General features: G+C 34.9%; 1 protein-coding gene across 4 annotated transcripts in view; it reads right to left on the bottom strand.

The window, feature by feature from the left end:
* LOC149807038 (nucleoprotein TPR-like) overlaps nucleotides 1-14,028 on the bottom strand; it is a 293,006-nt gene that overhangs the window by 60,935 nt on the left and 218,043 nt on the right. For 3 of the 4 annotated variants that reach the window (XM_089960984.1, XM_089960994.1, XM_089961010.1), the window contains exons 46-50: nucleotides 12,096-12,331; nucleotides 11,489-11,602; nucleotides 10,641-10,779; nucleotides 6,863-6,905; nucleotides 2,740-2,812 (exon numbers count right to left, since the gene is read on the bottom strand). In XM_089960984.1, the coding sequence (XP_089817110.1) occupies nucleotides 2,740-2,812; nucleotides 6,863-6,905; nucleotides 10,641-10,779; nucleotides 11,489-11,602; nucleotides 12,096-12,331 (605 nt within the window). The remainder of the gene's footprint in view (nucleotides 1-2,739; nucleotides 2,813-6,862; nucleotides 6,906-10,640; nucleotides 10,780-11,488; nucleotides 11,603-12,095; nucleotides 12,332-14,028) is intronic. The other variant, XM_089961003.1, reaches the window with a different exon arrangement.

Genomic DNA, 14,028 nt, shown 5'->3' with positions numbered 1-14,028 from the left:
TCTGTACACATGCAATGAAGTATCCCTGTATTTGACTCATGAAAACTATAACAGAACTTAGCATACAACTTGATTTTTGCTACTGCCACTGAAATTACTCTCCAAAAAGTGATACGTCTTTGTATGTTTACATACATAAGATACAAAGCAGGCTACTTTTGAATGATAAAAAGCACAAAGATGGTCCAATATATAAGAAACATTCGATGAAGCAGGTCGGTAGAGGACAGTCGAACAACAAGACAATTTATTCTCATATTCCTATATTATTTGATTGTGTTTTCCTGTGTAAATTAATTAATTTGTCTAACTTACATCAAGGAACTAGTTTTATTGACACTCATAACAGCACACAAAAAAACAAATATAAAACTCCCTGGTGGCCGTCATAACTGTATCATTCTTTCACAGCGAGAAATAAGTGCAACATATTTACATCGCCAAACATGCAGTGATTGAAGTCAGTCTCCAAAGCACAGGAATCAACCTGCTTACATTTACAACTTCTCAAGTCCACTTTCAAGTTAAAAGCGTCATTTTTTAAAGTTATTTTTATAATAATTCATTTTCAAGTTATGAATAATAAATATATTTTTTTAAAAGATTCACATCTGATGCCAAATATGGACCCTCAGGTAGAATGTTCCTAACCTACACCAATTTAAAATTCTATTATTCCTTTATTGACAGAGGATCTTTACACAGGAGTTCTCAAAGACATGCTTCCAATATGTACTGTACATGTGCCAATACATGTCATTGTTTCTAACAATGCCTACTAAACTTTTTATTAAAAAATGACTGGTACTTTGGCATTTCAAGTCAACTTCCTCAATACCAGTCCACAATTTCAAGACAGCCTCCTTGGTGACCATAATGGATGTCTGAGAGGCACCATTTTCATTTATGACCAACAAGACATCATAAAAAGCATTTAAGGAAATTCCCAAACCGATTTGACCATATATTCAGGAGTTACAAGATTTTCAAGCTGAATATCTAGACAACAGCATCCAATAGGCACCATTTTTATTTAGGACCAAGTAGACCTTATGAAAGTTATCTAGTGAAAACCCCTTTCACGTAAGCTCACCAGTTTTATATTTTGTATAGGGTTAGAATTTTAAAGAAAAAGAATTTCCATGGCTTTCCTCACTGGTTATACTGGTTATTTAAAAAAGACTTTGTATATCTTCAGTACACTGCAAAGAACATTTAATTCCCTTTATTCTGGTGTATGATTGATGGGTGTAATACGAGTTATAGAGTTTACAGCTTGGCCTTACTCCAGATGTGAACCTTTCAAAAAAGTGCTAGCTCCACTTGGTCATATTCACTTCCTGGACTTCAGAGGTAAATTGTAAAAAATAGAGCCGATAACTTTTTTACATTTTATATATTTGGTAATTCATCCATTGCACTTTCAGAAGCTGGTATTGTCTAGTTGGGCAAAATTCATTTTCCCTATTTTAACAGATGCTAAAGATAGTGTACTTTGGACTAATTCAGGCCGATTTTTTTAGCATAAGGGAGCAGTCATTTTAGTTAGCAGTGTGCTTAGATCATGTACAATTTATTGAAGTACAATATCTGAAGAAATGTCAGCCACATTACATCAAAGTAGCATAGAGGTAAGCCAACATTCTGTCCACTGTGCATGTTTCAAAATGCAAACAACTCCACTTTACATACATCACTCTCTCAAAAGTACATAATAGCTGGCAAGTGCCCCCTTTTCTCTTCCTATCCTGACAAAGTTCTGCCTTTACAATTTACTGACACTTTGCCATTGTCATACATGTAGGTAGGTACTTGCATTGGAAGCCTTCACGTTAAGTTTGGGCAATAATTATTTTATACATATGCACATAGGTCACTCCCTCAAAAGTACATAATAACAGGAGTAGTGATAATATTTTCAAAATGGCCATCATGACAGCTATATTGGATGCTGCAGGGCACCATTTTCATTTAGGAACAACAAGAAATTGTAAGATGCTTTTTGGGTGAAAATCCCTTGTCGATATGACCATCAATTCATTCAGGAGTACTGATAACAATATTTATAACATGGTTACCATAAGGGCTATACTGGATGGAGTGGCACCATTTAGGACCAACTACACATTATAACCACATGCTGCTATGACCATCCATTCAGGCTGAGTAGCAACAAGATTTTTAAGATAGCCACTGTGCCCATCTCAGATGTGTGTATGGTACCATTTTCATTATGGACCAGCTAGACATCATAAAAATTCTTCTAGTTAAAACCCTGTGTCAATACAACCATCAATTCAGCAGGAATTGTGAAAAAGATTTTATAGATGGCTGCCCTTGTGGCCATATTGGATGTCTGAGTGCTACCATTTTCATTTAGACCTTGGGATGATTATATCTGTTACATTTTAAAGCAATACTCCCAACAGTTTAGATGGAGTAACAATAACAAACTGGTGCTAATGGATGTTGAAAGCCAAAAGGTCATTGCATAAGCTCTTGACCATTAGAGCTAGAAAGGAAATATTGTTTGTACACAACAGAAGTATAAATTTTTTTTACAGACCAGAGACATTCAAGCTCTTTCTGAGGATTTTATTTGATAGTACTCTTTGTATGAAGTGCTCATGTAAGACCCCAGCACTCTTTGTATGAAGTGCTCATGTAAGACCTGAACTTGATTCAACTTTCAAGTTCTGTTATCAAACACTAGCTAGAATACTGCTATTGAAAATTAACCTGTATCTTCAACAATCTCTGCTCTCTGTTTGATTTCTGGTCCCAGCGGGGTAGTAACTGATGCAGCTACAGTCTGAAATGTATAAAATGGCATTATGAGGGGTCTGTTTTGTTGATGACTAGACATGTTAATATCCGACTCATGCTGTAAGCCAAGTCCAATATATGTCACATGATATGTATGCATGTGTTAGGTTTAAAAGCACAATACGGGTTCTACGGTACCAATTAAAGTAAAGTTATGAAAATATGATTACAAATATAAAGAACTACCAAAATATGTAGGATGATAAACCTTTCAAATAAATGCAAACATCAAGTGCTATAATAAAAGATAATGGGTAATGATGTTAAAATTATGTAAAAGGCATATAAAATAAAAGAAAATTGCAAAAACATGTAAGATACCTAAAATTATAGGCTGATTTTCTTTAATATAAACCATAATTAGGAAAAAGGTCTACAAATTTTTATGGTGGTACAAGATCATTAAGTTCCTAAATGGAGCTCACAACTGCTTTCCCACAGGGTGGAAGGATTTTCTCAGGTAGAAGTTGTTACACTCAACAAGAATGTGTTCCACTGCTCTGTGGATAGTGGCAGGGTATGCACTCTGGATGAGGTTCACCATTCAAGAGATATGCACAAGTCAGGTGTACGTGTCCTATAAATGACCAGCACAATATCACATCTCTGATTTGTTTTATATGAAGGATGTCACTGTCTAATGATGGGTTTTAGGTTCCCAAGTTTGTGGAGTTTTCATTCCACATATTTTGCTAGTTATACAGAACAGGCCAATCTATACAACAGTTGAAGGTAGTACATGGAATCTTATATTCAGAAATGGGTGACTGCAGGGTAGCTCAGGCTGCTTTATCTGCCCTTTTATTACCCTTTATAACAATGTGACAAGGCAGATGCACAACATTTAAACCCACATATATTCCAGTACTGGTTCATAAATAGAGGTAGCAAATCTCTTCCACGGAAGACATTTTTAGCAGAAAACTATGAGCAAAGTGTTCAGATTTTTACTTCTCAATTATAACTAAAAGATATACAATTTTTCTTTCCTTTGTAGCACTAATGTCTCCTAAAACTCATCTTTACTGACAATAGACTATTTTCTAAAGCCAGTGTTTCAAACTCTGCATGAAATACTGTAAAACATGGAAATCAAGCATACAGTATCTTTTTATTTTGTTACTTAATGAACGTGTGTACATGCTTATTTGTGCTATGATTATCACTAATAAATTTATTCAAATGCAACAATTGTAAAATTTTGTACATTTATACTTAATGAAACTGAACACAGTATTACATAAAGAAACTTAATTAACAAAAGATCTGACAATAAGAAGAACCCCAAAAAATTAAAACAAATATATTACACATAGCTTCTGTCAACGATAAACTGGTGCAAATAATGAGGTGGGATACTGAGTCACACATTGCTTCAGTAAACTGGTGCAAATAATGAGGTGAGATACTGAATAACACATTGCTTCAGTTAACTGGTGCAAATAATGAGGAGGGATACTTAGTCACACACTGCTTCAGTAAAATGGTGCAAATAATGAGGTGGGATACTGAGTCACACATTGCTTCAGTAAAATGGTGCAAATAATGAGGTGCGATACTTAGTCACTCATTGCTTCAGTAAAATGGTGCAAATAATGAGGTGGGATACTTAGTCAAACACTGCCTCAGTAAAATGGTGCAAATAATGAGGTGGGATACTTAGTCACACACTGCCTCAGTAAAATGGTGCAAATAATGAGGTGGGATACTTAGTCAAACACTGCCTCAGTAAAATGGTGCAAATAATGAGGTGGGATACTTAGTCACACACTGCTTCAGTAAAATGGTGCAAATAATGAGGTGGATACTTAGTCAAACAATGCTTAAGTAAAATGGTGCAAATAATGAGGTGGGATAGTCACAAAATTGCTTCAGTAAACTGGTGTAAATAACGAGATGGGATACTTAGTCACACATTGCTTTAGTAAAATGGAAAAAGTAATGAGGTGGGATAATATGACACACATTGCTTCAATAAATTGGTACAAATAATGTGGTGGGATACTGAGTCAGACATTGCTTCAGTAAATTGGTGCAAATAACAAAGTTGTATACTATGTCACACATTGCTTCAGTAAACTGGGGTAAATACTGAGGTGGGATACTATGTGGATATTTCCCAACTGATCAGAAGGCCCAGATAATTTAAGGGAAATGATCATTTTTTGCCTTGACAAGAAATGGAGTTACCATATGTTTCCAGAGGAGTTTGTCCAAGTAAGCCACTGTACAAGTAGAAGATGGAACAGGGAGATGATATAGTTGGTTAGTTTTATGAAGACCTAAGGACTGTCCAAACCAAAAGGAAGAGAGCAAAACTGACAATTTCCCCAATAAGCAATAAGCAAAGGAATTTCTGTAGGACAGATTGATGGGAATATGAAAACTGACATAGATTGAATCAAGACTGACAGCAAACTTATTTAAATGGAAAGGTTTTCTGGTCTTGGTCTATTTTGAATTTGAGTGGGAGTATAAACTAATACTGTTTTACCATTGATAAAAAATTAATTTCTTAAAATCTGCAGAATTTAGTTTTTCAAGAATAAAAGGATGCCTGGGTAAAAAAAAAACTTTCTCCTAAGGAGTTACTTTTATCCTTTGTTTTATATCGAACTCTCACAAAAATGCCACTAAGGTAATGCAAAATCTCAATTTGTGGAAATATGTGAGAAAATAGCATTTATTATTCACATATTTTAGTAGTTTTATGGAGATGGGTCTTATCAGAGATCACCAGAGGAGCCAGGTTTACACTCTTCTTCCTACTTATAATTTGGGGCCCGAGGTGGCTGAGTGGTCTAAGGTGCTCATCTTTACTGATCACTGCCATCTCACTTCAGTCCATGTTGGTTCAAGTCTTCGGCTCTGCCTATGCAGTTCCATGAGAAAGCTTTCCAGTAGCCTCCCTTGGGTCTGCGGCTCTTCCCAGTTTTCCTGGGTTATTTCTCTGTCAGATATACTGGCTGTCATGCAAAGCTTATCATGTGCTGGGATAAAACCATAAAACTATAAACCTACTTATAATTTTAACCATGATCTGAAGAATAAATAAATAATCTATGTGAGGACATAAAAAATAATGCAAGTAACAAGGATAAACTTGTCTAGGAATGTTACCTTCATCTGATTCATCAAGAAATCATCACTTCCTCAAACAAAGCATCTGAGTTGTTGAACGGATAAACATTTTTAAATTTTTAAATCACTGCTTAAGGGATTTACTTTTCAAGGTATAAATTTACTAGCTCACGGCAGACATTACAACTACTCCCCATCCCCCCAAATACCATGAAAGTTACATGATTTGCCTGCCTCATAGCTATTAAGATAACTGATATTTTTTGTGCAGAAACAAGATTTTAAATTCAGTTACATTGACCGCTGAACTTTCAACCACAAAATTGATAAGCTTCTTCCTTACCCTTAATACAAACCATTCACAAAGTTTGGCCCAGGTCAGTGACATAATGTTATTGTGCAGCAACCATTTTTCTTTTTTAATTGTCAGTGACTGTGATCTTTGAAATTTTACTGTAAAATCAATAGCATTCTTCCTTCCCCACATAAAAGCCATCCAGAAAGACTGATAATGAAATACTCTAGTCAATGTGTGAAAGCCATTTTTCTTCTTTCAGTGTGACCATGACCCTTGACTTGACTTTTGAGCCTGAAATTGATAGGCTTTTTCTAACTCCAAGTGCAAGCCATCCATAACGTTTGCGATCTTGTCTTTAGACCTTTCTAGCCCAAAATAAATAGGGTTCTTTCTACCCCATGAACAAGCCATCCACAAAGTTTGGCAACTGTTGATGGTGGAAAACTGAGGTTATTGTGCATAAGCCATTCTTCTTCTTCCAGCTGCAGTGACCCTTGTAGGATATGAAAGTTCTATGGAAATGAACTCGGCAACATATATGGATGTACAACACAATAGGCCCTCACTTATGGCAGGCATATATATATATATATATATATATATATATATATATATATATATATATATATATATATATATATGAAACAAGTTGATTACCTCAGACACTCTTGTCCTTTTCTGTGATATTTCTTCTTCCAAACTGAAATAAATTATTATATACATGACTAAATATGGTTACAAAGCATTATTCTGGTGGTTGTTACATCAACATGCAAAAGAAAAACTTACTGCTTAAAAAACAATATTATATCATATGTCTTTTAATTTAAACTGTACTAATTAGAATCATTTATTAAAGTAGCATTTTGTTTTGTTCTTTTTTAATCACAAATGGTGACAAAGAGTCATCCTTGATATATGTATGTTGACACACTTTTGGAAGATGAATGCTCATGTGCAAATTAATAACCTAGCATAAAAGAAGCCAACAGAACAATTTGTTTTCTTTGCTACATGTTAATTTCATGTGTAACTGGTAATCTGACCTAAAAGCACAGCAGCAGCTCTTCTGCAAGTGTCTTTTCCTTGCCACTGTATTGACAATGTACTCAGGGATAAGTGAAGCATACTGCATAACCAAAGGCTTTTCCATTGTTTGATTCTCATAAGTCAAATCAGTGACAGAAAGAAAAACATGTGAACAAATACAGCTGGTATAATTATTTTTGGTATTTATCTGTTTACTATCTTCCCTTCCTTGCATCGGTAGGATTAGTTGTTAAAATTTTGCAATGGTTTTGCTCCAAACTACCTGCAAAGATGTAATCTGATCTTTTGTTATTAGCAATGAAATTCGATCACTCAAGCTCCCTTTTTTGGATCAATAATAATTCCAGACTTTCAACAACTGAATTTATAAGTAACACATTTATACAAAATCTCAAACCTGATCCTGGATAAATATAGACCCATCTGTTGTGTGTAAATAATATACATCAATTAATAACATGTATATTTATATCACCAAGTATTTACTCTCTCTCTCTCACACACACACACATAAAATATGGAATCTAAATCACTACTTGCACAAGTTATCATAGTCCATTACACTTAATATAAGAAACATTTGTTTTTACAGTTTAAGTATTAACAAGCTTTCTTCAATGTGCAGCCACATCATACACACCAAGTCAAAAAGATGTTCCTGCCATGAATGTTTTTCATGCTGTTGCTTATGTTTTCAATCTGTCACCAATGTGAGTTTAAAAAATAACTCAAAACTGATTATTAACATTAACGAGATTTTGATGCTTATTATGTCCAAATTTTCAGGCAATCTTTAGAATTAAAATATTAAAAATCGACCAACAATAAATCTACAGATACAGAACTAATATCTGGAAATTTTTTAAGTAATAAGAAAAGTATACCCTATCAGAGCATCACAGAGGAAAAAGAAAGAAAAATCCTGCCACTGGGCATGAAATCGCCACCTCATGCTCCAAAGACAAAGGTGTGTTTGTTTTATATTTTCCCCTTATAAAAATGTGCAAATAAAATTAGGATACATGTGAAGCAGTTGCCAATACATGTAGACAGCCCTAATTTTTTGGAAATCTCTGAACATATGAGATTTTAATATGTTCCACAATATTATTTATTTCAGTTGAGGTCTGATTAATTTTGAACAATTATCAAACTTCCAGTTCATAATGGGATCATTAACTCTGGCTTTCACAATGTACTATGTCAGGTGGCTTCATCTGATAAAAACAAACACTTCCCAAGCTGAAACTGACATCTTTTTTAAAGCTTGTCAATATTTTATAACAGTGTTTACAATGGTAACTGCCTTGATTTCTGTAAACATCCATGAATGTCAAATCCTTTTTAGGGAGAGACCATTTAATTTTCAAAGGTGGGAATGGGTCAATGCTTCAAAACTATTACCTTGTTACGATTTGTAGTTTAAAACGACAGTCCATTCTATATTTGTCTTTAAAGGAATGTATCAAAACATGAAAAAAGTAACCATAGGAAAGAACATTCTAGTCTCATAAATTAAATGGTTACTACCTTAAGTTTGTTCAGATTTCTTTGGAGTAAAAGTGTCAAATTATTGCAAAAGAGATCAATCAACTTTTTCTGAACATACATGTAATGAATATACATAATAATAATAATGAGGACTTTGTATAGCGCATAATCTTTAGAAGCTCTAAGTGCTTTACAACATTAGACAACACCTATAAGATAAAAAACATATAATAATATTATTACAAAAAACAAACACCATGAAATTAGAAAAACATTAAAAAATAAACATGCTGAGAATATTTCAGGTAGGAAACATTATTAGGTCTTTAAGTTTGTTCTTGCAGTCGAAATAAGTGAGTTTTGAGAGCTCTCTTGAAGTGATCTCTGTGTCTTTGTGTCTAAGTTCAGTGGGCAATTCATTCCATGTTGCTGGGCCCTGGTATGCAAATATACATGACTTTGGAAAAATAATTGTCAAAAATCCCCAAAAATATCTGAAATAAAGATAACTGATTCTTCAAATGGTATCTGGTTCTAAATCACTAATGATGTCTCAGTCTATCCATGGGTGGTCTTCATTCACTGGCTGTTCAAATGTCAACAAGTAATGTGGACCAGCCCATCCACATTGGAGTTGCAATCAACACTCATGCCGAGTTGCAGTGGTGATTTGCAGGAGTGAAAGTGGAGGCGATTAAGTCACCCACCATGATATGTGGGGTTTCAAAAAATTGTGTGCACTGTATTTTATGGAGGCTACTTTTGCCTTCTTGGAGTCCCTATAAACAAGATCGTTAGGCCCAAAATAATGAGATGTCTTCCTCATCGTAAGTGCAAGCAAGGCAAAAAGTTCAGTCAAGGAATATGGAAGAGACATTTGACCATTTTGTGCAAATAATTTCTTTCTTTTTTTCTTTCCGTTTGTATGACCCTGACCTCTGATCTTTTGACTCCAAAAATGTATAGGTATTTCCTTGCCTCAACATGCAAGTCATCCACATTTTGGTCAAAGCAAGAACTAAAGAACTTGAGCTATCATGCAGAAACCATTTGTCATGTTAGAGTCACTGACCTTGACTTTGACCTTTTGACTCCAAAATCAAGAGACCTAATCCTTTCAACTGCAAGGCACTGCAAAGTTTGCTCAATGTATACAAGTCAGTGTGTGGAAACAGCATTCCTTCTATCCATCCTTACGACATTGACCTTTAAAGCCCCAAATGTAAGCTACTTACAAAGTCTGGTAGTGGTAGATGGTACAAACAGATGGACAACATCACATGTTTTGCTTTATGGTAAGTACATAAAAAGTAGAACTGACCAAAATATTTCTACAGATGTCAAATCCCATTAAGAATAATTTCATCTAACAATTTATTTTAAACATTAAACCATACTGTATCAGTGCTTTTTTGTGCCTTCCATCATCTTTCCTGCGACTCCCTGAAGACCATAAAGAAAAGACTGCAAAGACATAGCATTCAACTTATGTTGACGACATGATTAATCTGTTTGGAATTTTTTCTGTAGCATCAAGCAATACTCTAAATTAACTATGTTCATTCTCTTTTGAACTTTCTTAGTTGAATTGGAGCATGATGCTCAAGTGACTTCTAGTTGATCATTATGTTTTACTGCTCCTGTCATACACTTCCTTGTGTAATCTTTGCAAAGAATTTCAACCAGACATTATAATGCTTTCTGTGATCTAAATATACCAGTGTTAAAGTGACAGTTCACCTAGATAAACTTTATCTGACTGGAAAATTACAATCTGATGGAAATAATCATAATGAGGCAGTTTCAAATTAAAAATAAGAATGATCAGGCCCATAAATGTAATTGTTGGCATCTCTGAAATCCTGTACAAAAATTCATCAGATCTTTCACCCACCTTTCTGTGTCATCTCTTTGACGTTTGGCCCCCAAAGCTTCTCGGCTGGGTGGCACTGTCAGCAATGAGGAGGAAGGTTGTGGTTCCATGACAACAGTCTCGGCAGTATTTGCTGTAGAATCCTGGACAGCTTCAGAATCTAAACAAAAATACAAGTAAAAAATCAAAATATTTAACTTTTCTATGAAATAAACTGCAATGGATTTTTGCAGTAAGTATATGCTTACTAATTACTACCATAGACTAGTGTACAAGAGCAAGTTAATAGCTACAGTTCACTGTGCTCCAACTTTACAGCAAGTGTTTTCCTTCCCAAAACTGCTACAAATATTTTATTATATTATGGATTCCTTGAAATCTAACCCAATTTATGATTGTATTCTATATGCAAGAAACCTTCAATGTCTTCAAAGCATACTGATGTCTCTGTCGATAGCAATGCCCCTATTAAATATGTCACTGATACATGTGTATGTCAACGCGATCTAATCTGGTTGAGAGTTTTAGCATGCTGCAATCAATTAAGTGCATTTGTTCTCAAAGTTTCTTTACTTTGGTATCCACAGCTATGGCAGTACAATCTTTATTAATAAACAAGCCATGATTGCATGATGAGTGCACATTCAATGCATTACTGTAAACATTAGGACCGAGTGGTAAACTGATGAGTTGCAGAATGAACTATCTTTGCCATATAATTCTCCACCTAGCCCTTGCCCCCAAAGAATTGTGTTGACTTTCATTTAAAGAAAGCAAGATATCTGTTGGAATGATATGACTTGTTGCAGCAACATGTATCTACATGCATCTGCTAATGTGGGCAAAATAAAAATATAAAACAGCCCTACCCTGACTGACTGAATCTGACTGTGGTGTGACCCTCTGAACTTGCTGGGTGGGTCTGGATGCCCCAGAGGCTGGGAACAACTGCTGGGCAGGGCCACTAGAACTGTCACCTGACACTACAGAAAGATGCATACAGGTGGTTATCTTATTATTATATCTACAATCCCTCTTTTCAGCAATAATCAGGTCATAGGGAACAGAAAGAGAAACATTTATAATCTTCTGTTTCTTGATATTGTATTTATATTTCTACAGATGGGAAAAGCCGCAAAATCTTTTAATATAACTTTGTGTTGTATTCTGCCAAATGCACAGCATGCCACAGTTCAACAATATAAAAAGGACTGCAAACCTCCCCAAAAATTGCAGTACATATGGCTACACCTACCAATTAATTTTAGAATAATCAATATTAAGTGTCAACATATGAAATCACCAGCTTCTGTTTAAATAACTTTACATAATCAAAGAAAATAAAATATTTTAAAAAAACAAAACATTTGGAAATAAAGAGAACATATCATTCAAATTCAACATCAAAATCTTCAATTTCCCTTCATTTTAATCAATAAATCCTGTACTTGGGATGATATAATGTTCAGTTTTTACCTTCTGTAACATCCTGCATCGATACTGTTGTTGGCATGACAGTGGCAGTTGGAGTTGTCATGGAAACAGCCAGTGGTGACACCGTTGTGGAGGCAATGGCCATTGGTCGGATACTGGCAGTTGCCTTGGCAGCTGCTATGGATGGATGGATGGGAGCTGTTTGGGGCTTTATGGCAGCAGGACTAGATGTAATGGGTTTGATATTGGCCGTTTTAGGGGCTTCTGGTGGGGGAACACTGCAATAAAGATACAGATGTCTTACTGCAAAGCAGAAATTCAATAATACACACAAGAACAATGCCAGGCTTAATTTCACAAATAGTGCATAAACCTAAAGGTGCTACAATACCTTGCCAGTGAAGCCAAAATATACATTAGATTAACCAACAAGTGAACAAATCTGCTACTGCTATGAAACTATTCTAGGATAGAAAATGATAATGCCAACTTACAACACAAGTTACATAATGTAATTATTTAAATTTTACTAAAAATTCAGAATTTCCGTGTAGACTTTTTTCTATTTATGGCTCTTATTCTGTGAGAAGACTAGAGAAAATATGCCATATATTTTGGCATTTTCATGTCTGTGCACACCTGGGATCATTCAAGGCATGTGAGAACTTGCACAGTTTCACTTAAGGGGACAAACCTATCAACTACTCCATTGGCCATTAAGAAACTGGTATCAACTACTCCACTGGCTACAGAGAAATTGGTATAAACTACTTCTCTGGCCATAGAGAAATTGGTATCAACTATTCCACTGGCCACAGAGAAATTGGTATCAACTACTCCACTTGCCACTGAGAAATTGTTATCAAAGAACAACAACACTCTACAAAGTCCTAAAAGTTTATTTTAGACATTAACACATTTTACTTCATGCAAAAAAGCACAATGACAAATATTGATCCTAAATTATCGTAGAAGATTACCCAAAGTGTCATTAACCATGATGGCCATTTATTGTCAAATGGGAATTGACAATAATCCACCTTGAGTATTGTTGGTCTGCTCACATAAATGTGTATAAAGAACTCATAAAACCACACAAAACAGCAACCGGATGCAGTACATTAAATAAACTAAAGGCTTGTTTTATTGTCTGTAAGTCGTCTAGTTGGAATAGATTTGTGGCATTCAACTGTCCAATGTAGACTAATTGACAAATATGAAGATGAACAAGAATAGGTCTCCACAGAGTCAGATGAAGTAATACTAGTTGGTGAACACTGATTACCTTAAATCTATTGCCAAGAGATGGTTGGATATACCCAAAAGTAACAATTTGGTACAAATTATAAATCAACTCAAATGAATGACTGAAACTAGTTCAACCCTGTTTGATGATGTTTACAAAAACCATCATGAAAATAGATCAGAAACAAATGGTCCAATATATGCAGATAATGACCATTATCCCAGCCATGTCACCATGCATCAGCCAGAAAGGGCTATTAACACATTAAAATCAAGTGATTTCAAAAACTCACATGAATACACCTTCTTATTGAGCTAGAAAGGGTACATTGCAAAAAAATGAAAACTCCAACCGAAGTTAATGAAGGTTTATTCTGTTGTACAAACTGTGCTCTGATGCTCTTCATAAGCTAGCCCAAATTAAAAACAAAATGGTCCAACGCTAAAGTTAAGTGGCTAGCACCTGAAGTAAATGAAGCAAGAAAGCAGATGGGTATCACGAAGAGAAAGACTGGGAAAAACAAAGATTTAGGAGAAATAGGTCCAAATATCTCAATGATTGTGCTAAGAATAATTACAATGTTTAAACCATTCTGGTGAATAAACATCACAAACAAAAACAGAAATGCCTCATTAAATGGGAAATATACACTCCCCACTCAAAAACATGGAAAATGTACACTCCCAGCTCAATGAATGGGAGATGCATACTACCAGCTCAATGAATGGG

This window comes from Sinohyriopsis cumingii, chromosome 1 (assembly GCF_028554795.1).
Source record: "Sinohyriopsis cumingii isolate HCF-2022 chromosome 1, ASM2855479v2, whole genome shotgun sequence".
Lineage (NCBI taxonomy): Eukaryota > Metazoa > Mollusca > Bivalvia > Unionida > Unionidae > Sinohyriopsis > Sinohyriopsis cumingii.
This window is presented reverse-complemented; position numbering and strand designations above follow the sequence as displayed.